We start from the raw sequence: 27058 nt of genomic DNA, 5'->3' as shown, positions 1-27058 counted from the left end.
TTAAGATTAGAACAAAATAGCATGAAGACAAGGCCGCACTAATAATTATGGCCATATATTATACCTAGTTATTATAAAGGAGTGCTCTGTGGTCTGGTTAAATGACTAATTGGGGACTAAATATTTGAGATTATAAATATTCAATTTGTTTTGGTTTACTATCTAGACGTCGGATTTTTTTTCTTTCCCGTGTCTTAGAAGAGCAAAGTGTTTTTGTAACAAGTGTGTCCAATCGATTCTCCAAAGATGTTTTCATGCCTCAAATTTGAAAAACTTGAATTTTTAACTTTTATCTCTGAAATAGAAAGACAGCAGGTGGCAAATTTGAATTCATCTCATGTTCTTTTCTCTCTTCTTTTTTCCTATCTTCTCCTCAATTCCCAGGCATGCTGATGGAACTGTGAAGTTCTGGGATGCCTCCGCAAGTGAGTCCTCTCGACGGCTTATTTAGGCTTTGAAAAGTGGCGATTAATTTCAACAGAGGCCGTTTTGAGCTTCAATTGAAATTCCAGAGAGAGAGAGATGGTGGATGAAGGAAAGGACATTTCTCAGAACAACACAACAAAAAATGGAAATAAAACTGATGATAATACTTTTTTTCAAATAAATAAATGTTCTAAAAATGAGAATATAACTTACAACATAACTGAACTAGTATCTTGTGATAGAAAATGATTGCAAGTTCAAAACCCCACATAGCGTCGCATATATAGTTAGAAGTCAGACGTCTTTAATGTCTGTTAGATTGCAACTGACACCTTCTCTATTCTATTTATTTTTTCTCCCAGTAATGCTCCAGGTGCTCTATAAGCTTAAAACAGCCAAGGTGTTTGACAGAAACCGGTCCAAGGAAGACAAGGGCAGCACGGACATGTCAGACGAAGACCCCTTTGCCATCCAGATCATGGCCTGGTGCCCCGAGAGCCGGATGCTGTGTGTGGCCGGAGTGTCAGCCAACGTTATCATCTACCGCTTCAGCAAGCTGGAAGTAACCACGGAGGTGGTGCAGGTGGGTAACGGTTCACCATCTACTCGTGTTTTTCTTCAGTAAGTAGCCGCGAAACAACAGATTTATTTCCCCCCTTCTCTTTTCATTTTGAGACTCGACACTGCCGGCTCAGACACAGACATGGGACACAGAGCAACTCTGTATGCTGCCACTTTCCCTGCTGTTTTAAGATGTTGCGAGACATCACTAACACATCTGTCGAGTCAAAGGCAGTATGGTTGCCATGCCAACAGACGGAGCGGTGAATAAGCAGAGCTCTGCCCGTCTATATAATCTGGCCTGACGGTGACGTAAGCGCTTGTGGGGGCGTGATGGGAGTCGATGCTCGGTGACTGATGTGAGCGTATATGCTTCGTTTCTGCTGTTGGTCATTGGACCACTGGAGTGTTAAATTGATAACCAGCAAGATACTTCATTTATTGAAATATAATAATATAATAAAACAGCATTTTGGCAGCATTTTGTCTTGCGAGGCATCGCTGTGTTCACAGAGATCACTTGTCAATCAGAGTGCTATCCGTGGGCAGTGCTGCGTGTGCTTTTTTTTCCTTGCAGGTCTGTTGATGAATTTTAATTTTTTGTTCTTTCAAATAAACTGAGCCTCGAGTCAGAGGTTGTCATGATTGACAGTCCCTTGCTTTCGAGCACCCTGGCATTAGTTGTTGGAGGAGATGCACTCAAATCCGCCACGTTCCTGTTAGAAGCCTCGCAGATTCCCTGTGGAAGATTCAATGGATGTGTCAAAAAAAACAACAACGCAGTTTTCTGATTCCACGTGTTTTGCCTGGGATGTGGATCGGGAGAAGAAATGCAGTGGTGGCGAGCTGTAATTGGGTGAACACCCTCCCTCGGCACAAGGTCAGACACCTCTCTGTAACCTTGCAGAAGTGAAGGTAGAGGTGGACGGAAACAGGCGGGAGTGAGGATCTGAAGAAGGGCACTGATTGCTCTTCACTCCCACACGTCAGCGGGGCTAATGAGACTGACAGAATGCAAAAAGAGTGTGTGTGTGTGTGTGTGTGTGTGTGTGAGAGTTTAGCCGATGTGCATCAGTGCGAGGGTGGAGGTTGCGGAGAGGTAGCCTTGAGTAGGACTTAGAAGGAATGGAATATATCAGTATTGGAGGACCTCTTTGACTCTTAATCTGCCTACACACATGCATGAATGCGCGACGCGTGCACACACACACACACACACACACACACACACACACACACACACACACACACACACTTCATGTCAAAGGAATAGACTCATGTTATGTCTTCTTACTAATGTCTTTTTTTTGTTGTTTAAGAGTTTTGTACCTTATGAGTTTTCTGACCACCTCTTTTTATAAACTTTCTAATATCTTCTCTTCTGTCGATGTTTTTGTTTACACCTGTGTGTGTGTGTGTGTGTGTGTGTGTGTGTGTGTGTTGGCTCCTATAGCTACTAGAGGTGCGAATGCAGTACGAGCTGAACGACATAGAGTCGCCAGACGGCGGGGGCGGAGGGGGGGATACGACACCGGCGATTCCAACACCCGGTGCCTCCCCTCAGACGAGCGGCCCACCTTCGCATCCCTCCACCGGCAGCAACAACTCTGATGGGGGCAACATGCCCTGCCTCAAGTATGAAACAAATGCACACACACACACACACACACACACACACACAGAAGCACTTACATTGAGTCTCATAAGAACCAGGGGCGCTCGCACGAACATACTCATACACACAAGAGTCTTGCCTTTTGCCTCAAGCACACTTGCACAGACTCAGTCAGCGCCTGAAGCATCCTCAGCCTTAGCCTTCCCATCATCCCCTTGCCACCACTCGTGTCAGACCCTCGACACACAACCGCTTCAGAACTACAGCTGCATCACTCGCCATTGTCTTTATGAAATCTTTTTGTGTGCGGTTATTCTCTCTCTCTCTCTCTCTCTCCCTCGCCCTGTTACTTCCTTTTCTGATTTTCCTTCTTGTCGTCTTGATCCCTGTCTGTTTCACTCTCCAGAGTGCGCAGTACTCCTCTGAAGCAGTCTCCAGGTTACCAGGTAGATTTGGTGGTCCAGCTAGTGTGGGTCAGTGGAGAGCCTCCTCAGCAGATCACAAGTATGGTGCTCAATTCCTCCTACGGCCTGTAAGTAAAATATCAAGTGGTCTCCTTTTTTTTTTCCCCCCCAGATCTTACAAGGACAACTAACCCGTACCTGTCTTTTTGCCCATTCATCCTTGTCTTCTTTGCCCCCGCCCCCCTGCTCTTCGTCCTTTGTCTCCGTCACTCCTCCCTAGAGTGGTGTTTGGCAACAGCAACGGTCTGGCAGTTGTGGACTACATCCAGAAGACCGTAGTGCTCAACTTGGGGACGGTGGAGCTTTACGGCTCCAATGACCCCTACCAGAGACAGCCCCGGTCGCCAAGAAAGACGAGACAGCCTTCTGGAGGTAATGAGGGAAAAGGGAAGAGGAAAAGAGAAAAGAAAGACAAAAAAACTCCTAATTCTAAACTTTTCTGAACACACCCATTTGCTTTCTCTCTGCTACAAACCACGAGACGTGACTCACTATTGTTTTATGTCCACGGCTGACTAATGACACATTAAAGCTATGTCTTTTGTCCAAAGTCAAAAAGCGAAGCGGCTGCACATTAGACTTCGAAGTCGCAGCTGACACAAGCAAGAGATTCTTTATTCCTGTTTCACTCAGCAACCAATGTCCTTAACTTAAAAACGTGAGGTCCTAATATTATATATTTGTTTTCAGAAGCACGATACGATACGGTATCAAACACTTAAGGGAGACCGGCCATAAGCACAATGAAGCTCATTTGAACTACGATCACCTTTGGTTTATACTTCCTGTCCTCTCTCTCTTCCTGTTATTTCCTGATTTTGGGTGAAGAATGGTTTACAGCTAATCACAAGGTTACTCTGAACATGAATAAAATCACATTTAGTATTCAGCTACTCTCTGATTGTTTTCACTGGTGGTCAGGGTCAAAATGATAATCAGTCTTTCATTGAACATTATGTCTTGTTTTTGCCACTGGACCTCACTAACTATGATTACATTAGACTTACGTAACCACCCTGAACTTATTACCTATGTTGTATGTAAAATATCACTATCCTGACGTCATGTGGTTGCGCATAACAGTGCACAACACAAATACTCTCTCTTTGGGTTTTGTTTGACTTTCTCGTTTTCTATCTCTGTTCACACACACACACACACACACACACACACACTCTCACAGCCCATCCCTTTTACACACATCGCCACTGCAGCTCCACACAGTAGCACCACTGAAAGTTAACAGGAGGCTTTCTTAGTATGGACACACTGCCACCATGGGTTAGACGATGGCAGTGCAGCTGCATAGACGATACCGCAGTGTCATGGTGATGCACTGCCCACACTTCAGCAAAAGTTGATGTATTAATAAGCCGTGTGTGTGTGTGTGTGTGGATGCTGACGGATTTCTTTTTGATCTTTATGCACAAATATGCTCAGCAACTACGCAGGCATCCACACACACACACGCCATCTAATGTATGCACGTACTGGCAAAAACACGAGCACGTGTAAATACACACGGAGCATCTGGTGACACTGACTGGTGAGCAGTGGGCTGGCACCTGTCAGAGCTTGGCGAGTTAAGCAGTAATCTGGCGTCCAGCTGCGTTCCTCTGCCAGCAGGGACTGCTGTGTGCCTGGCTTTCTGCCTCACAGGACAATGTCGCGCGCGCGCGCACACACACACACACACACACACACACACACACACACACACACACACACACACACACACACTCACACACACTCACACACTCGTGCAAAAAGGGAGGAATCAGACTTAGGAACTGGGACTGAGGATATATGGAAGTTGCACCCAACCTTTCTTTCTTATCTTATCTGTTGATGATCAGTATATTTGTGAAATGAAGACACCATTTAGACATAGAAAATCCTCCCATTTGTACATATGTAAAAAGTGTAAGCTCCACTGGTCCTTTTTAGTTTTTGCCCCATTTGGCATTAAATTGAATCGTGCGATCTCTGCTGCAGGTCTCTGCGACATCAACGAGGGCTCCGCCACATCAGAGGACCGCTGCAAGTCCCCTACTTCAGGTAACATGTCTTTCAGCGACTAATGGAGAGAAAAGCGGGGGGAATTTAAACAACACTCTCCAGACACAAGAACCCAAACAGTAAATCAGTCAAAATTGTACCTTTTTAATACAATTTCAACGCAAGAGAAGCATTTGTTTGGGAAGAAGATTAATGTTTCAAAATAGCATCTACTTTTAATACAATTTCATTGAATTTGGAACTTTATGGAAGGCTTTTTGTTGATCCATAAAACTGTCCTGTTGTAAATTCCATCCTACCTCAGTCTTTAGAAAACAAACTCATTGAGGTCAATATTGTACATTTATGGATTTTTGAGAGTATTTCCCCATTTGTGCTCGCATTCTTTGACCGCTTCGCAGGGTTCAATAGACAGGAATACATTTGTTTTGATCTCCCTCGGTATCCCGGAGAACTGGGTTACAGGCTGTAAATGTATCCGATCTCGGTGATGCTAATTTAGCGTGACGGCTAGAAATATAGATTGAATGAAGAGCTGAAACAAAAGTGCGGGAATCTTTTGATTTACGGTGATCCGAGTATTACTAAAGAAAATTCTTATTAAAGAAAATGTTCAAACTAAAGGGTCTTGGGTATTCTCTCATATGCAGTACAATAACTGCATAAAAAAGAAAAACTCAGCAAAGATGATATGAATTATCCTCTGACTCCTGATTCCTCTGAGCATGACCAGATGAAATCAAACAAATTAGATCGTACTGTCGGACAAAAAAAAAGGGAAGAAATCGTTGTCATTTTTATGTCACTCACCACACTGCAAACATTTCTCCCTGCGACGATCGAGTAGAAGTACACGGTGTTTTTTCAGCAGTGTGACGCTCTGTTGCTCTTTCACTTGCCTCCTCCTTAATCTACATCATTAGTTTTTGCGCTCAAGGTGCTTGAAGAGAACAGCCCAGATCCATCTCATTAGGTCAACTTGCCATTAGCACACGGAAAATGTTTTTGAAATGAAAAAAAAAAAGGAAGAAAAGGTCAGACAGGGAACAAATCTCAAAGTCTGGACTCCTTCCATTTTCTCCAGGTATGATGACTGTCCCAGCCCCCATGTCTGTTACCACTAGACTGTGGTCTCGTACATCTGTCCGCTCTGCATTATTCATGGGACAGAGAGAGATAAGGTGCACTTCCTGCAAAAACACGTCTGCCTTGAAAAGTCACTTAGTCTCAGGCGAGGTGTTTTGATAAACTGATCAAATCTACTGATGGAAGAAAATGATTTCAACTTCGTTTCATGCAATTTAACCATTTTTACCTCGGAGCATGATGAAGGACGACTCCATAGTGTCACTTTGTTCAAGAGAAGAATTTCTGCATTTTAAAACCAATAATAGTGACAGTGTGACTTAAGACGGTTTACCATTCAATTTAGTTTTCCCCAACTGATTGTTTTTTGCACACTAGGCCATGTTCCCTCTTTTTTGTACTTATAACATACTTGAAATTATTAGAAACCTTGCTTGATATGTTATTCTGGTAAAATGGCTTCAATTGGCATTCATTTCAGGTGCAAAACCCATTAGAGATCTAGATGTTATGTGTCTTTGATGGGTATAAAATCAAAAGGGAGAACCTCCATCTGGCTTGTTTTCCTTATAGTCATTCATACAAAAAACAGGTAGTTGTAATATTACACCATATTCCGAGATTTATATCAGAAAACGTGGTACTCCCGTTGGAAGTTTGAACCAAGTCTACTGAAAATAAAAGGGTGGTTTTGCTGCCAAGGACAAAAAAAAAGCGACTCATCTTGGTCAAAGCGCTAGTTTGTGAGTAGCAACAAGCCTAAAGGGTGTTTCTAACTGCACATTCACTGAACTTTACTTTCCCCCTTACACCCCTAAAGTGTTGACGTCAAACAGCAATCTACAGCAATTCTACAATGGAGGTGGTAGAGGAGGTAAGACTGGCCAAAGATGTCCGTGAGCGGCTGTGTGGGCCGGACAAACTTGCTCCAGATTTGTCCCGTATTTATTTGTTCTTTAGTTGTTGTTTTCTGTCTTTGTCGTAGAGAAACTGTCTCTGTCTTCCGTGTCACAGTCACCACAGTGGGCAGGAAAAGACTAGCTTCTGTTTGCTTCTGTTCCACTGTCCTTTTGATTCTCACTGTGTTAAATCATGAACAACTGTTTTTGATGAATATGACAAGGTGCCCACTGTTGAGCGCAGACGTTCAATCTGAAGGAAAAGTGTACAGTGAGAACTGAAAGCTCCTGGAGCAGAAGCCAACCCGGCAGCAGGGTGGGACTACAGCTGTCTGTATAGACGCCCAACACAACTTAGTTGCCTTATACACATACTGCATGCTACATGTATGTAGCACGAGTGTCCAACTGTAAATGTGCTTGCGTTTGGTACCCGTCCCGATATGATTGTCCATAGTACAGTGCGGTATGATGACACCTCAGAGCGACAGGAGGCAACTCGTCCGTCCAACTGTGTCTCTGTGAACCTCCAGTGTGTGTTGACGAAACAGACAACTACTTAAAGTCAAGCTATTTTTTTTCCCCCTCTGTTCAAATGAGGGATTCAGAATCACGTCTTCTCCCTGATTCAAGGGACAGTGAGCAGGTATGTAAAACGGCAGCTACACGAGCGGCTGGAGTTCTCGACTCTTGCGAAGACCCGACCGTGCTGAGGCCAACACCGCGGATTCTTATTAACTTGCCCAAGAATGAACGCACCTAAATAGTATGAACCCACAAGATTCTCAGCCCTCAGTCCACACATACAGGAACTTTCACTTTATCTATTTATTTATGTTCTCCTGGATGGAGATATTCCCCCTTAATAACTGTATAGGTTTAGTGACCACGTGCCATCCTCGCCGTAGCTCCACCTAGCTCTGGAATAAGTGAGTGGTCAGAGCCTTTAAATTCGAAGGTAAATACGGGGTACTGTACAGGATATCTGGATACTAATCAACTACAGGAGCCGGACAACAGCAAGATTTGTATATGAAGAGAAACTGAATTAAAGCAATTAGGATGCAAAATGAAAACAACAACAAAATAGTTGACCCTAAAACCTGCTTTATAGGGAATTCTTATGATTTTTTTTCTTTTTTAGGTGGGTTTTTATCACATTCAGTCCAGATTTGTTAACTTTTTCCACCTACAGACAGAGAAACAATAATAATACCCTCAGAATGAAAAGATTAGTGATCCATATGTCTAAAACAAATCCAGTCTTACATGGAAAAGAAATATGGATTTTGGTGTGGATGGAGAAGTGGAATGAGGTGATCGTGGTACATTTAGCAGACATACAGAAAATAACTGTATTTTGTACAAGCCAACAGTAACTATTAGACCTCCATAGCAACATTTGACCATCTTTTCCACCGTCTTCTTCCATCTCCTGTTCAATATTTTCTGTTTCCCGTGACCTTCGTGTTCGTGCTGCATGCTCCTGTGGCATGGGGGTCCTGAATGGCCGTGCAGTTCTGATGTATCTTGACCAGTCCTCTCTTCCAGGGCCTTGTGCAACCAGGGGGTCACCTCCTTTGTTCTGTCTGTCACAGCATGCCTCTGTGAAATGCAGGGTTGTCCTGACACAGTGTCCTTTCCCGTGTGAAGCATTTTTAGCCCTTCTCGTCACTGAAACGATCCCCAGGCACTTGTCCCGCTGCCTTTTTGTTGTTTTCATGTATTTTACGCTTTATGCACAGTCCCCCCCCCCCCCCCCCACAATGCTAGTTATCTAGCTTTGCATGGCATCGTGTGTTAGCGTAGACGTGTATTTGTAAAGAGGGATGTTCTCTTTTTTCCAGCAAAGATGTCACGGAAATTAAGCTTGCCTACTGAGCTAAAGCCAGACTTGGGTAAGCCCTGACTTCGTGTCTCCAAACAATTTGTATACAGTATATCTTTCTCACTCCAACTGGACCCCATCCCATTTTATCAGTCCAGTTCGGTACAGTTCTTAGCCTCAAAATTGCCAAGCTGTGCAGACATTCTCCTAAGTTTGCATGAGACAAACATAGCACTCATCTGATCTCTTGATTTTTGGAATCAAATTCAATGTGGAATTCTCCGCAGGACTCCCACCGCTTTGACCTCGGTGGGGGTCTTCTACTGGAGGTCAGTGGTGCTAAGCTAAACTTTGCACACTCCATCTCACTGTAAAGCTTTCTGTAACTTTTCGCAGCTTACTCTCTCTTCTGTGCGCTCCATGTCTTCCCCTTTCTCTGTCTGATTGGTCGCTTTACAATTTTACCAATTCTAAAGAAAATGTGATCACTTTTGAACAAAGAAAAACACACCGTCTTCTTCAGGGGGTGTATGACTTTTATTCTCAAGCCCTATGGATGGAACGTTTGATTTGTAAGGTGGTCAAAGTGCCAAGACATTTACCTGTATGCTTGTTAAAGGGTCCCCGTGTTTTTACACCTGTCTCCAAAACGCCTGACAGACAGTTATTTTATACTAACAAAACGACCGTTTGGGGATGGAGCATTTTAAAAATTGTCGGTTTGAGAAAGAATGTGCAAATGCATGCTTGCACTGGATTTGTGCCTTTTGTGTAATATACTGCAATATTGTAAATCGCCATCAATTTGGTTTTAGGTGATTCTTCTCGGTTGAGAAACCCGACAGTCAGAATTATTGGATCCATCTGTCCTAGACATACTGTATGTGCCCACATGTAAATGTAAACCAATGCTCTCTCTCTCCCATTTTCCTGGGTCAACATCAGTCTTTGGTTCATGTTACACAGCTAGTTTGTAGTTGTGACATTTCAAACCAAACTCATTTATCTCCTGAAGTGTTAAATTGAGCTATGAATACGGACCACTTATTATTCTGTGTGCACGGCACAATGTCCACGTTTGTCTCGTCTGTCTTGTACCGCCATTGCTTTTGCGGGTGCTTTACCTCTCTGTTTTCTCCTTACTGTCCTCCTGTCTGTATGCCCGCCGCGGGGTGCCAACCCATTAGACCACCGGGACAATTCCTTCAGCCGCTCTCGCTCCTCCAGTGTCACCAGCATCGACAAGGAAGCCCGAGAGGCCATCAGCTCCTTCCACTTCTGCGAGACTTTTGCCCGGAAGGGGGACAGCACTTTGACACACTGCCTGCACGTGGGCACGACCCTGGGAACGGTGCTGGCTCTATCTCTCACGTTGCCACCCGCCGGGGAGCAACGGCAACTGCAGCCGGTTATCATTTCCCCCACGGGTGAGTAATGGGATGGTGAAAGAAAATCAGCCAGAAAATGGGGTGAAAGGTTAACAGTTTTGTAGCTGCGACGAATGAAGACCAGATGGACTTGACTAGTGGACAAAGATACATTTTCTTGGTGCTTTGCTGCCACCGATTGGCGATAAGTAAAATAGCATTAAAAAAAAAACAACTTTACTATTTTTAGGTAAAAGGAGGTTTGTTGAAGCCTTGAACACAACCAAAGCCCATATGGATCCAATCATCTACTCACACTTGATCCTGACAATCATGATCAGAAACTAAAAAAAGATTACCTTTTAAAATTTAGGTTACAGAAAGATAAACTTCTATATACTTAAAGGAAATGTTGTCCTTGCAATTAACGGCAGACTGAAACCACAAACTATGCAAAGATTAAGGAAACTGTATAGATGTATTAGAAACTGGGCGAGCTGGCGTAGAAGAACGCTGCCATGATGTTTTACCATCTGTGTGATACCCGTTGAAAACTGTCCGTCTAAAATGAAGGGTTCGAGCTTTTCACAAATCAGCAGCCCTGTGTAAAAGTTAAAGCCACTTGATGAAGTTCAAATTTCAGTAAGGAGCCTTTTCCTTCTTTTCACCAGGCATGTTGGTGCGACTGAAGGGCAGCATCTCGCGGATGGCTGTCCTGGACTCCACAGGGTCCCTGCTGCCCCCTGCGTATGAGCCTTGGTACGAACCTAATATCACAACTGATGGTGAAGAAAGGGAGAAGGTCCGTAAGCGGCGGCCCGTCTCCGTGTCCCCCTCCACCTCTCAGGACCTCAACGAGAACCAGTACGCCGTGGTGTGTTCTGAGAAACAGGCCAAAGTCATAGCCCTCCCCTCGCAGACCTGCATCTACAAACACAGCATCACTGAGACCTCCTTCATCTTACGGGCAGACGTGGTGCAGATGAGCCAAGGCTTGTGCATGGCTTGTTTCTGTGCCAACGGCCACATCATGACCCTCAGGTGAGAAACATGTCAGTCTGCATCAAAGATCAGGCAGAAATAGTGGATTATTAATAAAATGCATCAATCAAAGTCCGTTTGAATAAATCATGCTCATATTATTAGATTGAAGTATGTTTGACCTCAGGTGTTGTCACGTAGAGCAGTATCACACTTGAGTTTGTGTTTTTAAAAACAAGAGAGAGGTCAGTAGTTCATTGACACTCCACACAAATTATTTCTTTTGAGAATGAAACACAAAAAAGGACAAAGGTGATTAGATATAAGAAAGTCAAAGAGAGACGACAGATTAGTCTTAACCAATAGAGGAGTAGGTGGTGGGCACAGGTTTCTTTGTATGAGCTCACCAGGGTGTTGCATGAGGATTAAGTTAGTTAGTTGTATTTTGCCAGAGTTTGGATAAAATCTGAATATTTTGAATATTGTGAGTTCACAAATGGACAATGGAGAAGTGGATTGGACCTATAATGTTCATCCCTGCGCTTAACTAAACCCTCAATGCTGCACCGTTACCTTAGTTTAAACATTGTCGTAAAATTGAACCTCAGAGGAGGCGTGTATTAGTCTGTCGCTCATCCTCATTAATCGTCACTTCCCCAGAGGACAGAGACAGAGCAGTCTTCCACATGGGCGTCTGAAAGAGCACGGGTGCCCAGCTGTCTGCCTGTCTCTTTGTTTGCCTGTAAAGGGTGCATGAACACCGTGATCACTGTCAGTGGACTGAAATATTCTTTAAAAAAAAACAACACACCGAAAAAAACAACAATATTTAAAAGGTTTTGATATTGAATGAAAAGTGTTCTATAATGCTTGGTTGTAAAATCAATCATCATCTTTGTTTCTGTGTCCCCAATCTAGTTTGCCGGGATTGAGACCGCTCATGGATGTAAACTACCTGCCTCTGACAGACATGCGGATAGCCAGGACGTTTTGTTTCACCAACCTGGGTCAGGCCATGTACCTCTGCTCCCCCACTGAGATCCAGAGGATCACCTACAGCCAGGACACCTGTGAAAACCTACAAGTCAGTAAACACTCAATATACAGTATGTATGTGGATTTAACAGGAAATATTTCAGGAGTTAGCTTAAAGCTATAAATGGAGAAAAAAAAAATAATAAAAATATTGAGCCAGTGCTGCATATTTTACTGTATAGTAAACCTTTCATGTGTTTATGTGTTGATGTTTCAGGAGATGCTGGGTGAACTTTTTACTCCAGTAGAGACACCAGAGGCACCCAACAGAGGCTTCTTCAAAGGTCTCTTTGGGGGAGGAGCACAGTCACTGGACAGAGAAGAGCTATGTATGTCCAAACCTACGCATGCCCATATATACAGTAGCTCTCTACTGTACCCTGCTGATTCACATCACGCATCCCTTCCTGTCTTTCTCTCCTTTCCCGCCTTCGCCCAGTTGGTGAGCTATCGTCCGGAAAGGCATCTCGAAGCCTGGCCCAGCACATCCCAGGCCCGGGCGGCCTCGAGGGCATGAAGGGAGCAGCCTCCGGTGTGGTTGGAGATCTGGCACGTGCCCGAATAGCGCTGGATGAAAGAGGCCAGAAACTGGGCGAGCTGGAGGACAGGACAGCGGGCATGATGGCCAGTGCAGATTCCTTCTCCAAACACGCCCACGAGGTAACAGAGACATGTTTCGAAGGATCAAAATCTGGAGAGAGAAGTTCCTGTTTTACGCTTCATGTCAAAGCAAGGACACCGTAGTTGCCTAACAGATTGGAATGCTTGTAGGCTGTTTAAACTTTGGAAATAGTTCATTGAGGGATATTTGTATAATGGCAAGAGACACTGTATATACAATACAGTTCTTATGTGACTATCAGAAGTTTAATTTGCAAACTTGTTTAAGACTTAATGAGCACACAAGACAGAAACTGTGAATCATCACAAAATGTATTTAATATTACATATTAAATAAATATATGCGATGAGTGCTCTGCCTTTGCTGTCTTTCAGAAAAAATGACTCACTTATAGTGTTTACCCACTAGATGGCAGTATATGTATGTGGAAAGTTCACAGTACTGTTTACGGCTACAGGACTTTTTTCCTCAGATTTTCTTTCAGGTGATGAAATAAATTTAGATGCTGAAAAACGAGATCAAACTTTCAAACTGGATTCATAATTTGAGTGACTAGGTGAGCCAGAATTAAAGCCAAAATGGCATAATTTTATGACGTGAAATGAGTAGTTGATGCCTCTTAAGCCCTGAACTAATCGAAGAATCACAAATTGTGCATCTCACCAGTTTGATAATCCTCATTTTCGTTTTCATTCCAACATTTCCTCTGTTTTTCAGATGATGCTGAAGTGCAAAGACAAAAAGTGGTACCAGTTCTGATCAGTGACAGGGGAGGAGCAGAGCTCCATGGACAAGACCTCCCATTGGCTCATTTGGACTCACCATGACACCCCCACCCGTTTGTCTGATCATTCACCCATCCCTCCAAGCCTTCTTCACTGGGACACTTGGGATTTTCTTCCCTAGCACAATGTCGAATACTGTTCTTACCTCAGTCTTAAGGTGGAACTGAGGGGTGGACAGGGGAGAAGGACGACCTCAGAGGGATCAGATAAATGGCGTCTTTTTTTATGTTCTTGTCTGTTTGTTTATCTCTGTTCAGCCTCTCTCCTGAGGTAGCCAGCTGGCGCACGCACCTGGAGATTCTTCATTCTCATTTGCCAAAAGCATAATTTTACCGTTTTTCTCCACTCGGAGCCTATGGCGGGCAGTATTCAAACCGATGAACACAGCTGTAAAAGACTTATACCTAACGAAGAAACAAAGACTACAACAAAAAAAATTCTTAAAATGTAAAAAGAAGGAATCTAAAAACATCATTATATATACATAAATCTAATAAATGTGCAATGCTGTTTCCACTTCCAAGTGACGACTACAAAATAAAGGGATAACTCATTGAGGAGACAGAAGCAGGGTGGGAGATCGAAAGGGGGGCAGCGTTGGCGATCCACGGGAAGTGCAACGACAGTGACGCCTCCTCTATGCAGAGAGTCGCAGGGACAAAAACAACTTACTCTGATGTACACTGGATATCTCCTCACCTCGCTCAACCTCTAGACTCTCCTCTGTATCTTACGAACTTTCATATCGTTACCAACAGTGTGTGTATGTGTGTCTGTTAATTTCAAATTTCTTGCCATTCCTCGATTTGTTATCTGTTGGGTTTTTTGCTCCGTCTGTATTATTGGAAAATCTCTTATTTTTCTATTGTTGTGAAAGTGGATGATATTTGATTTGTTGAAAAAACAAAACATTTTGTGGCTTTTGTCTAACAACTCAAATTAATTTCTCTTAATGAAAAGGGCTGGAATCTAAAAAGGAGGGCAAGGATATAAAGGCATATATCATTTAGCACTCACTGACACGGAAAGTGCGTATTAACCTCTCACATTCATTGTTTACCTGAGTATTAACCTCTCACATTCATTGTTTACCTGAGTATTTTAATTATTGCCTCCCTCACTCTCTAACGTCATGAGCGTCCACAGTTTGGCTTAGTCTGGGGGTGTGACTGTACAAATGCTGGTTAGATCAGTATTAAATACACAAATAGTCTGGCCAGATTTGTCGGTTTCCAAATTCTGGAGGACACATCAGTATGGAGATAACATGCACATGAGTAGAAATCCTATTGATGTGTATTCATATATGCAGGACAGAGACATGGATGTGTGATCCCTGAGAAACATATTGCAATTGTTTATATGAGAAAGTTGTCTGTGTGATTCCTGATTGTTAATATTTATTTATTGAGGTGCAAGCGACAGTTGTGTTTGGTGTCAGAAACTTTCACTGTCATTAATAATAGTTTCTATGTCCATGTTTGCAGTAAAGCTCGGATGTGGTGTATCTCTCTGTCTACCAGGCTTTTTAACCTTTATTTGTATATAAGTAAATAGTTTGACAATCTAAGACCAACTGGAAAGTAAATGTCAAGGTTGCTGCAGCAACATAAAAGAGGAGAGAGGCCATATTTTTTCTGACGCCAAAGAGTTGCTTTAGCTTTTTCCATTGCACTTACATTTGGCTCTTCACTCCATGAGTCTCGGCACCAGACGTAATAGGTGCAATTCCGCATGGCTTCACCCATGGAGTGCAGACCCCATTTAGGAATATTATATCATCATCTTCATCACCTTTCGGGGTTCAAGAAGTGGAGCAAGTTGCAATGGAACTCAGCCATGTATAGTAATTTGTCATCAAATGTAACATTTGGACAAATGTTTCATGTTTAAAGTGGCCTAACTGTTGGTTTATGAGGCTTTTTCCTTAAAACAAAAAAAATACCTGAACCATTCCACCCCAGCTCAGACACAATACTTATAGTATCCATCTGTGTGAATGTGTGTGTTTATACTTCTGTCTGTGTTAGGGTGTGTTCATATAAGTTAAGTGATATTATTTATTTTGGTTGTTTAATAATTGATGTCGATGTCTTAGTCTCTCACCAGTCTGTGTCCAGTCGAGTATCTGTCACACAAACTAAAGTCACCAATGAGGATAAAACGATAACTATAGTTATAGTGAGCATTAGACGATGACCTCTGAACTCTCTGGTTTGATTTTACTGCTGCATGTTCAGTCTTTGTACACATGCTTCCAGCCTCCTTCACTTTTCAGTCTTTGCCTTTGACCTCGGACCTGTCTCGTCCTCCAGTGAGTCCTCTGGTGACACCGTCGGTTTCATAGCTACAGATATGGCCTTCTGTGTTTATGGTTGTTGTGTGGATGTTGATAGATAGCTCTGTCTTCTCCCCCATGGCAAAGAAGAGGCAAAAAAAAATATTCGGGAAAAATAGCTAGGTTAATCTAGAGGTCAACCCTGAAAACCCATTTAGTGTATTTCCTTCCAAACTGTTATGTGTTTCGAGTTTTTTTTCTTCCTAAGTTATACTTGTTTCTTTGTTTTTGAGTGATTGGTTTCTTGTCCATACACTAGAGTATGCAGTATTCTTGCCCAATACAATCCATACACTCAAACAACAAGAGGGAGTCCCGTCAATCTGCCATATTCTGTCTTCTGTCCTGGATTCAACAGTTATCAGTGAGTTGCAGTATTTTTCTCATTGTAGCCAATTTTCTTGTACAGTTTTATGCAACTTTCACATGGATGTTTATGACTTTATCTGCTGCCACAAAAATTTAGAAATTCTGTAGATAGAGATTACTGTGCAATGGAAAATAAAAATGGAAAATGTATTTTTGTCTCAAAGCATCTTTTAAAAAAAAAAGAAGATCTTCGACCTGAAAAAATTAAGTTTCTGCATTGATGGTGATTACAAAAGATCTGGAGTACTGACAAGTGTAATTGTGCCCATAATACAGGTCTGCATGTCAAAACCAGAACCAATACTATACATAAGGATGAGGCTCAGAATGGGAAAATTGCCATATTTTCACATGTCCATTAGATGGCAGCAGACACTCACAATTGCTCCTACATGCATTTAGACTTAGCAGGCAAAACATGTTGCATGTTCAATAAAATACCCTCAGCTGATCTAATGAGGTAATTTGACATTAATTAGATATATCCATTGAGCAGAATTTGGCCAAATAATTTGACTATAAATGAAGACATCTGTTCCAATTTTTCAGTTTAAGGTAAAATATACAATATATTCTAACAGTCACTGTAATAACTTGCATTCATTTATGGACCACTGTTTGCTTTGACTGTAGTGCCCCTTTTCCAAGGGTAACACAATCCTGTATTGATCACACTAAGTGACTTTCAAATTTGTGCTCTCTGGTTTCTTTGAAGTCATGACATAGGTTTATTTTGCTCTTGGCTGGTTTTCCAAGGCTTTTATACTTAAATTACAGACAATGGCAAAGTAACTCTGATCGTGATTTTTGGTTAATGTAGTGTCGGCCACTAGAAACATAGTAATTATCTTACACAGACAGGCTTTCTCCAATTCCCCCCCCACTTAACTGCCTTGCAATAGACCCCTACCTTTAGTAATAGACCCCTTGAATCAGAGACACAATTGTGCTAATCTCAGCAAGCTGCCAATTGAGGTCAGTAAATTCCATCCTGTAGTGTATTTGCAGGGATCTATGGTGTGGATCAATTACTGATGAAACCAGAGAGGCTTCCAGCTTGGCTGTGGATAGCAAGATTCACAGACTGTAACCGTACATTGTCACTTAATGCTTCCTGACATCATGTGTGACTCATGCCTGCTGACTTGTACGTAGAATCTGGTTTGAAATAATCTGTCAAGACATGAAGCCACACAAAGCCATATATTTGGTGAAAAAATATGATAATAGATTTATTTTTCCCCTTAAACTTATTGGCTTATAACCATCACACAAACCCCTTTCACAAATGAAACTGGACATTGGCCGGGGGGTTAAGCAGACAATGACTGGGAGTGTTTTCTGTATCTGTTTTATTATCAATCTATCTAAGAGCAGATATACAATAGGTCCACAAGTTCATTGTCCCTGTAGGACCGTATATTGTCTGAAAAATTGCCTTCCGGTCTCCTCATCTTGGACAAGTTTGGTAAACCAGAGTTGTGCTTTCCTGTAATACCAACGAATTAACAAGCAGCAATGTCCGTCCTTCTTTTCTGGGTGTTAGATTATTTTATCTTGCTATTTGCAAAGAAGATTTATCCCCAAAATCCACATATAAAATCCTCAGTTCAGTGAAAATGGTAGATTTAAAGGAGAATACACCAAAGACAACATACTCATTTACTTATATACAGGGACATGTTTTGACCTCTCTCCTCATATTGTACTCTTTACTCATGATAAATGGGGGTCGGGGTCCTGTGGCTTTTCAACATTCCTTCTTTGTATAAACAAAACTATCAGACAAAGTGGTGTCAATTTTATTAGGAGGAGTGCACATGTTTTTCATTAAAGATGAGCTTCCGAGGCTACTAAAGGCTGAAGGGTAAGTTGAGGGGAGAGTGCGAAATGGAGACAGGGGTAGGGAGATAGGGTAGGTAAGGGGGGGGAACCCCCACACCACATTGATTTGTTCAATTTGACTGAGGACATGAAGAGAAGGTCACGAGGGAGAAATGTTTGTTGATGTATACTGGTTGAACTACTGACCTTGTTAGCACACGCACAAGCACACACAGATATAGGTTAGGGCGATCCAGAGCTGAGCACACTGCTCAGCAAATGACACATCAGTGTCACTGTTGCTGTGGGGACTGGAAACACGACTGACCAGAGTCATGGCTGCAAAACAGGAAACACCTAGGGGAGACAAGTGGAGAATGAGCTGGCTATGTCAGGTTTAACCTTGATTTAAATAAATAAATGTTCATGTGAATAAACATGGTTTTATCTGTTTATTTGTTTTTTTTCCCCCTCTCTCACTGTATGATATTTAAAGGTTACATAGGATGATATTCTCTGCCACTAGATGTTGCACTAGCATCTCAGTCCAAAACAAATGGTTTGTCCGCCACATCTGTTAAGACAGTGGGTGAAAGTTTTGCTCAGGACACCATTCTTCCCCCATATACTTTACATACAAGATAGTTTTTGTTCGCTAAAGTGATGTATAAAACCTCATGTATACTGTATAACCTTTAGAAATACAAACCATAAGTTGAGTGATACAAGTTTTGTCTTCAAATAAGAAATCTTGTTACCTGGTGTTTATTGTTAAAGAGAGCTGAATCTGCCATTTAAAATGCTTTGGTTCCCTGAACAAGTGAACAAAGTCAGTCCGGCTTAATGGGATTTTGTTAAGAAAGGGTTACACTTTCCAGCCGGTAGATGCTGTACATCTAATTTCAGGGGCATCAGCTGTTCAGTTGTAAAATAAGCTATAATGTGTTATTTGTTAATGGAAGCATTTCCTCTCTACAATATTTCCATTGACATGTTGAATCAAGATAAACAGGGAAAAAAGTAGCGGTTTCTCTAGATTTCCTTTTATTTTGCAGGTCAATTGCAGAGGTGGGCCATTTGTTCAGTGAAATGCCTCTTTTAACTGTATAGCCTCACATCATCTTTTCTATCCAAGTAAAAATGAAAGATTTTCAACACATGTATACAACAATCTGTTTCAATGAGAACACATTTAGACGGACAACTTTACACCTCACACACTTTACAAGCCATAAAATAAATCCACTGCACCTTGGCCTGCTGCTGCATTTCGGGAGCTATAATTCTTTTGAAGACTTAATGCTCAACACCTTCCAAACATGCCATATTTCATATGCAACCTTACCTGCCAAGCAGCCCTGCTTTATGAGAGCTTTAATAGTGCAAGAACGATTTGATAGAGAAGGCGCAGGTGTAATTGATAACAGTCCTTGTGGCTGCGTTCCAATAGGATGAGCCACGTGCAGTGCTCTGTTGTGGTGGTATGGTATGGTTCCAATCAGGAGCGACTTCCGGGTACACGTAGTGGATTGGAACCCAGCCGTGGCCGTCATTAGCTGAATGAGATACACCTGTGCGTGTTCCTGCCGTGAATAGGGTCGTTCGGTGACTGGAAAAAAGTTATGTCGTTTGTAACTTGGACTTACTTCGTGTCAAAGTTTGGAGTTTGCTGCTTCGTGTATACGCCTTGAATGGACTCCGATGCCTGTTGTTGATGCCTGCACAACACCGAGGTAAGCGTTAGCTCGCTGTTTATGCTAACATACACCAGGGAGAGTTGCCGTAAAGCGTGTGGTTTCTGTACAACAATGTGTCGTGGTACTTGTCGATGTATTTGTGGGCAGCTCATTTCTGCTATTGCTTGTATGGAGTGTTTTGGTTTCAATATTATTTGTTGTTGTTTTTGTGTGTCCGGGCTCATTCAAATGTTTGTTTAACCGAACATTTAACTCGCACATAATGGGAACATGTGTTTAATAGGATCATTTGTGTCAATCTGTCGAGCTGAGAAACATCTGTTGTGTGTGTGTGTTAGTTATTCTGCTGGGGATTTCAGCCTGAATACACACCAACCCATGGGGGTTTGTGTAAAAATATTGAGGTCCCCACAGTTAGAGACTGCCTTGTAAGAGTTAAGACTTGGTTGTAGTGTTGGAATTAAGCTTTTGTTCAGGCTTTTCGTTTTTTCAGGGTCAGGAAATGGGGAGTGCATTATGTCAACGAGTGAGTGTCACCCACAGGGACAGTAAAACGTGTGTGTGGATGGACGGAGAAGCGGTGTCTAAAGCAGGCATGGGTGTGGTTGAAGTCTGACCATGTGATTATGAAATGGCTCCAACTCAGTTCCTTGCTCCCTGCTGGGGTGGACAGTCTGAAGTGTTGGTGATGGAGCCAAAAAAATGATACGTATCTTATTTGCTTATAATATTTTGTTAGGAAAAAAAGATTAATACAATACAAACCAAGTATATGTTCCAATGTTTTTGTTTTTATTTTTTTACCTTCGGCAGAAAGGGAATTTGCACGCGTGCAAAATACAGTCATTGTATTCATACCAAAACAAAATGGCTGCCATCCAAGCCCTCAGCCTGTGCGACCAATTTCAGTTTGTTGTAATATGTGGTATTGAAATACCACAGTGCTAATAACCACAAATTGAGGTTGTGTGTGCATGTGTATGATTTTATAATTACACCAGGCACTGAGGTTTAGTTTAATCACTCTGGTTCTATGAGCCATGACTAAGGGATATGATACGTTTTCCTGTCTTCCTGTCATGTCTTGTCTACTGTCAATGTTGCTGTCATGTTATAGCTGGTAAATTTTAACACTGTATAAGCTGTTCTTTATGAAACCACAATATCATTTTGATCAACCTCATAGTTTTTTTTTTTTAACTTCCCTCTCCATGAGGATAGAGAGCTGCGTCATTCCAGGGTTATTTACGGTTTTATAGTACAGTGGCCATTTTATATCAGCTATATTTTTAGCTGCTATATTTTATATTCAGCTTGAGTTAATTTTACTGTTGGATGAAGCTGAGTGGTTTTAATGATTTGCTCTGTGCTTCTCTGATGGCAAAATTAACTATATTTTTGAAAAATGAGAGAAGGCACTCTCAGACATGCCTGCCATTTTTCGGCAATCTGTGCAAGGATTTGATTTTGTCTGTAGAATCTTTTCACTTGTCAAAATATTTAATGCTGGTTAGGAAAGTGGCTTAGCATCTCCTGGAGAGGGACCATTTCAATATGCAAGCCATGCCGTGTTTTAGCATAAAAGGAATGAAACTTTAATGGCTGCTTTGAAAGCAGGCGCAGTGCTGCTGCAGCAACTAGCACAAGATAATTTGACTGCATGAGATAGTTCCACTGAGTTGTACCATCATTAACGCATTACTGCATTCAAGAGAGTTGCAGTTTCTTTTTAATCATGCATGTAATTAATTTTTACTGCCTCCTTTTAATTATTGCTTTAACGTGTATTATGATTGGATGAGGATTAATATGAAGAGGGACACATTCTCCAAAGTGCACGTAATATGCTTTTCAATATGCTTTCTCTCAAAAGCTGATGGACACTCAGGTGAAACACACTCAGAGGAGCAGTTCCAGCCTCACTGGAACATGTACCAACCACGTTCATGTGTCCAGTTTACCATAACAAACATGTCAGGGATTTAATGTTTTCCATGATGTATTTATATTTGATCACACCAGGAGATCTTATCTAGGTGTTGCTCCTCCTCCAATAATTAACAATCTCAGCAAGGTATCTGTTTATATTTCCTGTGCGGCAACAAGAGACTGTCCATATTATTGACGTTAGCATGTGGAGGGACTTTGTTTGATGCTGCACAGCAGCTCTTACTGTACCACTGGGCACCATTTCATATAAGGAATGGTTAAATGTGTGTACAGAGGTGTGTGAAGTTACAAATACCCAAGCTCCTTCTCAAATATTTGTTCAATATTACCAGGAGACCCATAATCCTAAGGTTCAGTCCAAGGGTTCTTGTGGGAGTAATAAATACCCATGATCCTTATCTAGGCCCCACAGATCCCCCTGTCTGAGGAAGAGAGCGGTTATCATTTCTCCTTAGACACACCACTCATCTGTCCAGACTGTAAACGCCTGTAATTTCCCAACAGGGAACAATGGGGAGTTTAAGAGCCTTGACTTTGTGCGGGCGGCTGCATCACGCATCATTGATGATGATCCAGAAACATTCATAAAGCCATTTATCGTGAGTTTTTCCATTGACAAAGGACCATTTGCAAAAAGACCTATTTCTGTAAAGTGAGAGGGATGTTTAATTAATTCCCATTAGGTGTCCAGGTATGTCAGAAATGATCTTGGGTTATTATGGCATAATAGGGAATTGTTAAAAATAGCCACTAACCTGTTCTGCCTGAGGTGGCCTTTTATCAAAATGCCATAAAGCCCATCACCAACGTGGAGGGAACCCATTCATTGTGCTAATTTGTCTGCCCAAGGACGGGCTGTTCCAAATCTGGATGGTAACTTGCTGTTTGGGTGACCTGTGGTCTTTGAGGTCAGGAAGAGCTGTAATCAGTGCAACCTTTGCTTTACTCTGCTAGTATAGTGTAAGCAATAATTTGGAGCAGTGACTTGTTCCCGCACTGAGTCGTGGTGACACGCTTGTCTTTCCAGAGGTGTGGTCTTGAGGTAACAGTGAGACAACCAGGGAGTTGTCTGTATAATTTACTTGACAAATTGTTTGACATGGATTGGCCCAAATAAACTTGTTCAGTTTCTGTTCTGCTTTTAGTTAAGTACCAGTGACAACAAAGCTGTTGGAAAAAAAGTGACTTTTGAAACAGGCCTCATACTTTTTACTTTCCACAAAGGATTTCGTACCAATGTAAAATGTGAGTCTTGGTGTTTTTCACTTGTGGATCCTTGATTACATTCTCTTCTTGGACTTTAAATGAAAGTTGTCTGGGGACACTCAGCATCCCTGGCATACCCCTGTTTAATGGACTAGCTGGGGCATTCATTAAAGTTTCAGGCTCTGCAGGATCAAAATTTGAGAGCGGCAGACTGTGATTCAGTGGTGACCTTCTACTTTTATAACACACCATACAGGCGACAGACTAAAGACATTAGCTGACCTCCAGGACATCTGAGTAATATTAGGCTACCGTAGGGCAAAACTGAAGGTGTGAATAGCCAAAGCTGCTCAGTCTGTTTTGGACACCAAACCTTGACAATGTTCCATGTGAGCTGAAACATGAGCGTGGATGAAAGTATTGTATGGCTACCATGTTAATACTAGTTTGCTTTGCCTAATGTAAAGCTTCTGGCAGTAGTAACAGCTTTACTTTTTACCAGGTGCTAGTTATCATCTTTTTAACAGAAGTCGACAATCACATTTAATTTTTCATTTAATAACTATTCCAATAGTCAAAAAAAATAAAGACTCATCCCCACTACTAAATGGGCCTTGCGAAGACAGTTTTCTCAACAATGTGAGCTGTTAATTTCTTCTTTAACAGACATAGACTGTTGCCCCTTTTAATATAGAATTATAGAAGTGTTTGTACGCGTTGGGACTATATACTTGTCCTGTCTTCTTGACTGGCACACAGTAGACCCTGTTTACCTGTTAATGTGTCTGGCCAGTAAATTGCCTTGTTCTCCTGCAGCAGCATTTTTGATGTTGTGATTAATAAAATAAATAAATAAATAAAAAACCTTGAATGAACTAACTGAGCTTCTCAGCACGGTGCCTTCACAAACAGGAAAGACGGTCTGGAGCATGTAAGCACTCCACAAACCACCAAGTACACAGCTTAGCTGTGCTTCTTTTATTCAATTATTCATTGCTATGGAAAACAAATTAACAGTATGTGTTGATGTGTGTTATCCTACTGCTTTGGACCCGTGTGTCTCTGGCAGAGGATGTTCCCCCGGTGGAATTCCAGAGATTCAGACGGCTCATTTTGGAATTTTTAAATGACTGCCTGGCAGCTGCTGGTGTTTCCACGGCAACTGTGTTATTAGGAAAGGGAATTTGAACGGTGGCTGTCGGCGAGGAAAATTGAGCACTGCCACAGGGATACGTTTTACCCTGTGAGAGTTTACGTTAAATGTGGGTCAATCATAAGCTTCTATTAAGTCTTCACCCTGGTGAGGCATATTAATTTGCATTTTGCTTCACTTGTGTTAATTTGCATTTAGCTTCACTTGTATTCCATTAAGGCTGGTAGGCTGCTCATGGTTTCTGGAGCTGTGTGTGTGATGAATCTGTGACAGTATGAAGCGGGGGTGAAAAGAACTTCCTGTGCTTGCAGACTAATGGAGGCAGATGTCATCCTGTACTATGCTTGCCTTTTGATCACCTTTTCTGATCAGACAGCTCCATTTTAATGAATAATTTGAAATATGCTTGGAATGAACAGAATTAAGTAATGAAGTATAGCAATTGTGCACGTCAACTGGCACATTCTTAACATGCCAATTAGGAGTTTATTGAGAATTGTTGATAAATGCATCATAGCTCCATTGTGTTTAATCTGCCCTAACAATCCAATCACAATCGGTGTGATCATGTTTATCTCGACTGCCAGTAAATATATCTTCTCAAATTGTGCTATTAAATGTTTTCTTTATAATGTAAAAATGTATTACAGTACATAATCATTAACAATAAGTAACAAATCTCTGACTAACTGCTTTCTTTATGTATTTACATTTGCTTGATCCATTTAATTATAAGCTACACAAGAATTGAGCTCCTATTAATTTATTTAAACATTCAGCAAAGAACTGACATTACATCCTGAAAGACTAGAACAGAGTCTCCCAGAATTTAAACTGAGATGAGCGTAGACGGGTTCTCTGGCTCGATACAGATCTGCTTAACATGTCACTTATGACAGTTTTTTCATACATTTGTACCTTATCTAATGACACCTCTCAAACCAGCACCTAATTGGTATTTTGCAAGGGCAGTAGCGATAGGAATAGAGGATCATCTTGATATCGGATTATTAGTCATATGATTATTGCTGTTTTTTGATAGTTGTGTGAAGCATTGTCGTCTGAAACCATGTCCATGCCTCATCATATCGAGGCATGGAAATGAGTTTTACAGTATTAAGCTTATTTCTGTGGGTTTTGTGGTTGATATTTTTAAACTGTAAAGCTTGTTACACTGCGACTTGGATTTAAAATGATCCATAAAGGCAATGAATGTATTTATGTTTGTAATTTATTTCAGTTGTTGTTCAGGTTTGATTATAGTAGATATAAATTCTCCTGTCTGTTTTGAAAAATATGAAAATGAAATTGTAGTAAATCAATTGGGGTTGGGCAATATATTATGACAGAAATTCTACTGTTAGAGATGCTGACTGACCACATTCAAGTTCCACAGGAAGTCGTTTTACTGATCAGGACAAAGTATTTTGCAACTACATTGGCAACCAGAGATTTGCCTCTAGACATATACAAATAGAACACACACACACACACACACACACACACACACACTACCCCCCCCCCCCCCCCCCCCCCCCGTAATGGTAATGAATAGCTATGTTACTCTAAACGGCATCTCCAGAGAATTGGTTGTTATGAATGTGGGGGTTGTTTGTGTATGTATCCCAGCATGAGCCCTTCACAGACTAAAACTTCCCGAGTGGATATGGAGCAGTGCAGAGTGTGCTTACCTCAGCACTAACACAGAAAGAAAGCGGGGACAAGTCATAGTGAGCCACCAATTCACTGCTGCTATTCATGGATAGAGCAGGATCAGATTTCCAGCACTAAAGAGCCTATAGTCTTTTTTTAGAGCATTTGTTATACTTAACTATCAGAGGCCCATTAATCGACCTAACAAACACAGTTGTATTCATGTAATGTCTTAGAAAACCATATATGAACTAGTGACTACAGAGGTGTTTGTTCAACCAGAAGATTCGGGTACAATCTGGCATGTCAACACAGGTGCAATTCAGGGTTGATTTAACAGGCAAATTACCAGAAAAGATGCTTGTACTGAAGAATTCCTTTCACATGTTTGCCAAACCCTTATCTCACCGCTAAATTACTGTCACAGATTTTCAAAGCACTACAAACACATCTTCCACCCCAGGCAAACCAACACTCAGTCGAGCTGAAGCCATTAGTGAAGTGGGAGAAAGGAGGCTTGTGTTAACATGTGCAAATATCCATGGTGAAAGTCCTAGGTTTGCTATATAAAAAACTTTAACTCTTTTAATAATTCAAATGGCTTCTGCTGATGTTACACCCATAACACAAGCAGTGATGGAAGTGTATAGATGTAGCTGGAGTCACATTAAGAATACATTACCAATTAATTTATACTGTCTAAAAGCAAAAGTTGGAGACAAAAATACTTGATGGATAAACAAACTATAATTGCACCCATTTATAAAGTAAAAGTTGTGACAAGTTGATTGGGAAGTAATGGATTTTTTTTAATTTTGCCATTGCATTTGAACATTGTTTGATTTTTGACTGTTTCTTCACAATAAAAAAGGCTTTAACTCATTACTTGAAAGCACTCAAACTTTTTGGGGGAAAAAATACTATTTAATGTATTCACTATTTGCATTACATGTATGAAATCTTTGAAAATTAGTGCATGTATTTAGCAACTGGACAATTGCGAATATTCTCTCTACCTTCTGTGTAAACTCCCCCCCCCCCCCAAAAAAAAATACCAAACCCATTTCTTGAAAACCTCATATCCTTGGAGCCACTAACAGCTTTAAACCTAATGCATGATTCACAACCGGGTTAATTAGTCTGTGTGGTTGCTGCTGTTCTTCCACAGATCTAATTAAAT

General features: G+C 41.5%; 1 protein-coding gene and 1 long non-coding RNA gene across 4 annotated transcripts in view; both read left to right on the top strand.

Moving 5' to 3' along the window:
* stxbp5a (syntaxin binding protein 5a (tomosyn)) overlaps window positions 1–16545 on the top strand; it is a 76941-nt gene extending 60396 nt beyond the window's left edge. Inside the window, exons 15-28 of one of the 3 annotated variants that reach the window (XM_035618118.2) lie at window positions 385–425; window positions 789–1009; window positions 2441–2622; window positions 3009–3134; window positions 3287–3438; window positions 5062–5124; window positions 6992–7045; window positions 8918–8968; window positions 10044–10325; window positions 10937–11306; window positions 12165–12330; window positions 12499–12610; window positions 12721–12941; window positions 13621–16545. In XM_035618118.2, the coding sequence (XP_035474011.1) occupies window positions 385–425; window positions 789–1009; window positions 2441–2622; window positions 3009–3134; window positions 3287–3438; window positions 5062–5124; window positions 6992–7045; window positions 8918–8968; window positions 10044–10325; window positions 10937–11306; window positions 12165–12330; window positions 12499–12610; window positions 12721–12941; window positions 13621–13662 (2083 nt within the window). In that variant the 3' untranslated portion in view covers window positions 13663–16545. The remainder of the gene's footprint in view (window positions 1–384; window positions 426–788; window positions 1010–2440; window positions 2623–3008; window positions 3135–3286; window positions 3439–5061; window positions 5125–6991; window positions 7046–8917; window positions 8969–10043; window positions 10326–10936; window positions 11307–12164; window positions 12331–12498; window positions 12611–12720; window positions 12942–13620) is intronic. The other 2 variants (XM_035618120.2, XM_035618122.2) reach the window with 2 other exon arrangements.
* Window positions 16546–19737: 3192 nt separating this feature from the next.
* Window positions 19738–27058, top strand: part of LOC124849587 — a 54097-nt gene continuing 46776 nt past the window's right edge. The window contains exon 1 of the long non-coding RNA XR_007030068.1: window positions 19738–19952. This is a non-coding gene — a long non-coding RNA (uncharacterized LOC124849587). The remainder of the gene's footprint in view (window positions 19953–27058) is intronic.

Source organism: Scophthalmus maximus, chromosome 18 (assembly GCF_022379125.1).
Source record: "Scophthalmus maximus strain ysfricsl-2021 chromosome 18, ASM2237912v1, whole genome shotgun sequence".
NCBI lineage: Eukaryota > Metazoa > Chordata > Actinopteri > Pleuronectiformes > Scophthalmidae > Scophthalmus > Scophthalmus maximus.
The sequence above is the reverse complement of the archived record's forward strand: the minus strand, read 5'-3'. Positions and strand labels throughout refer to the sequence as shown.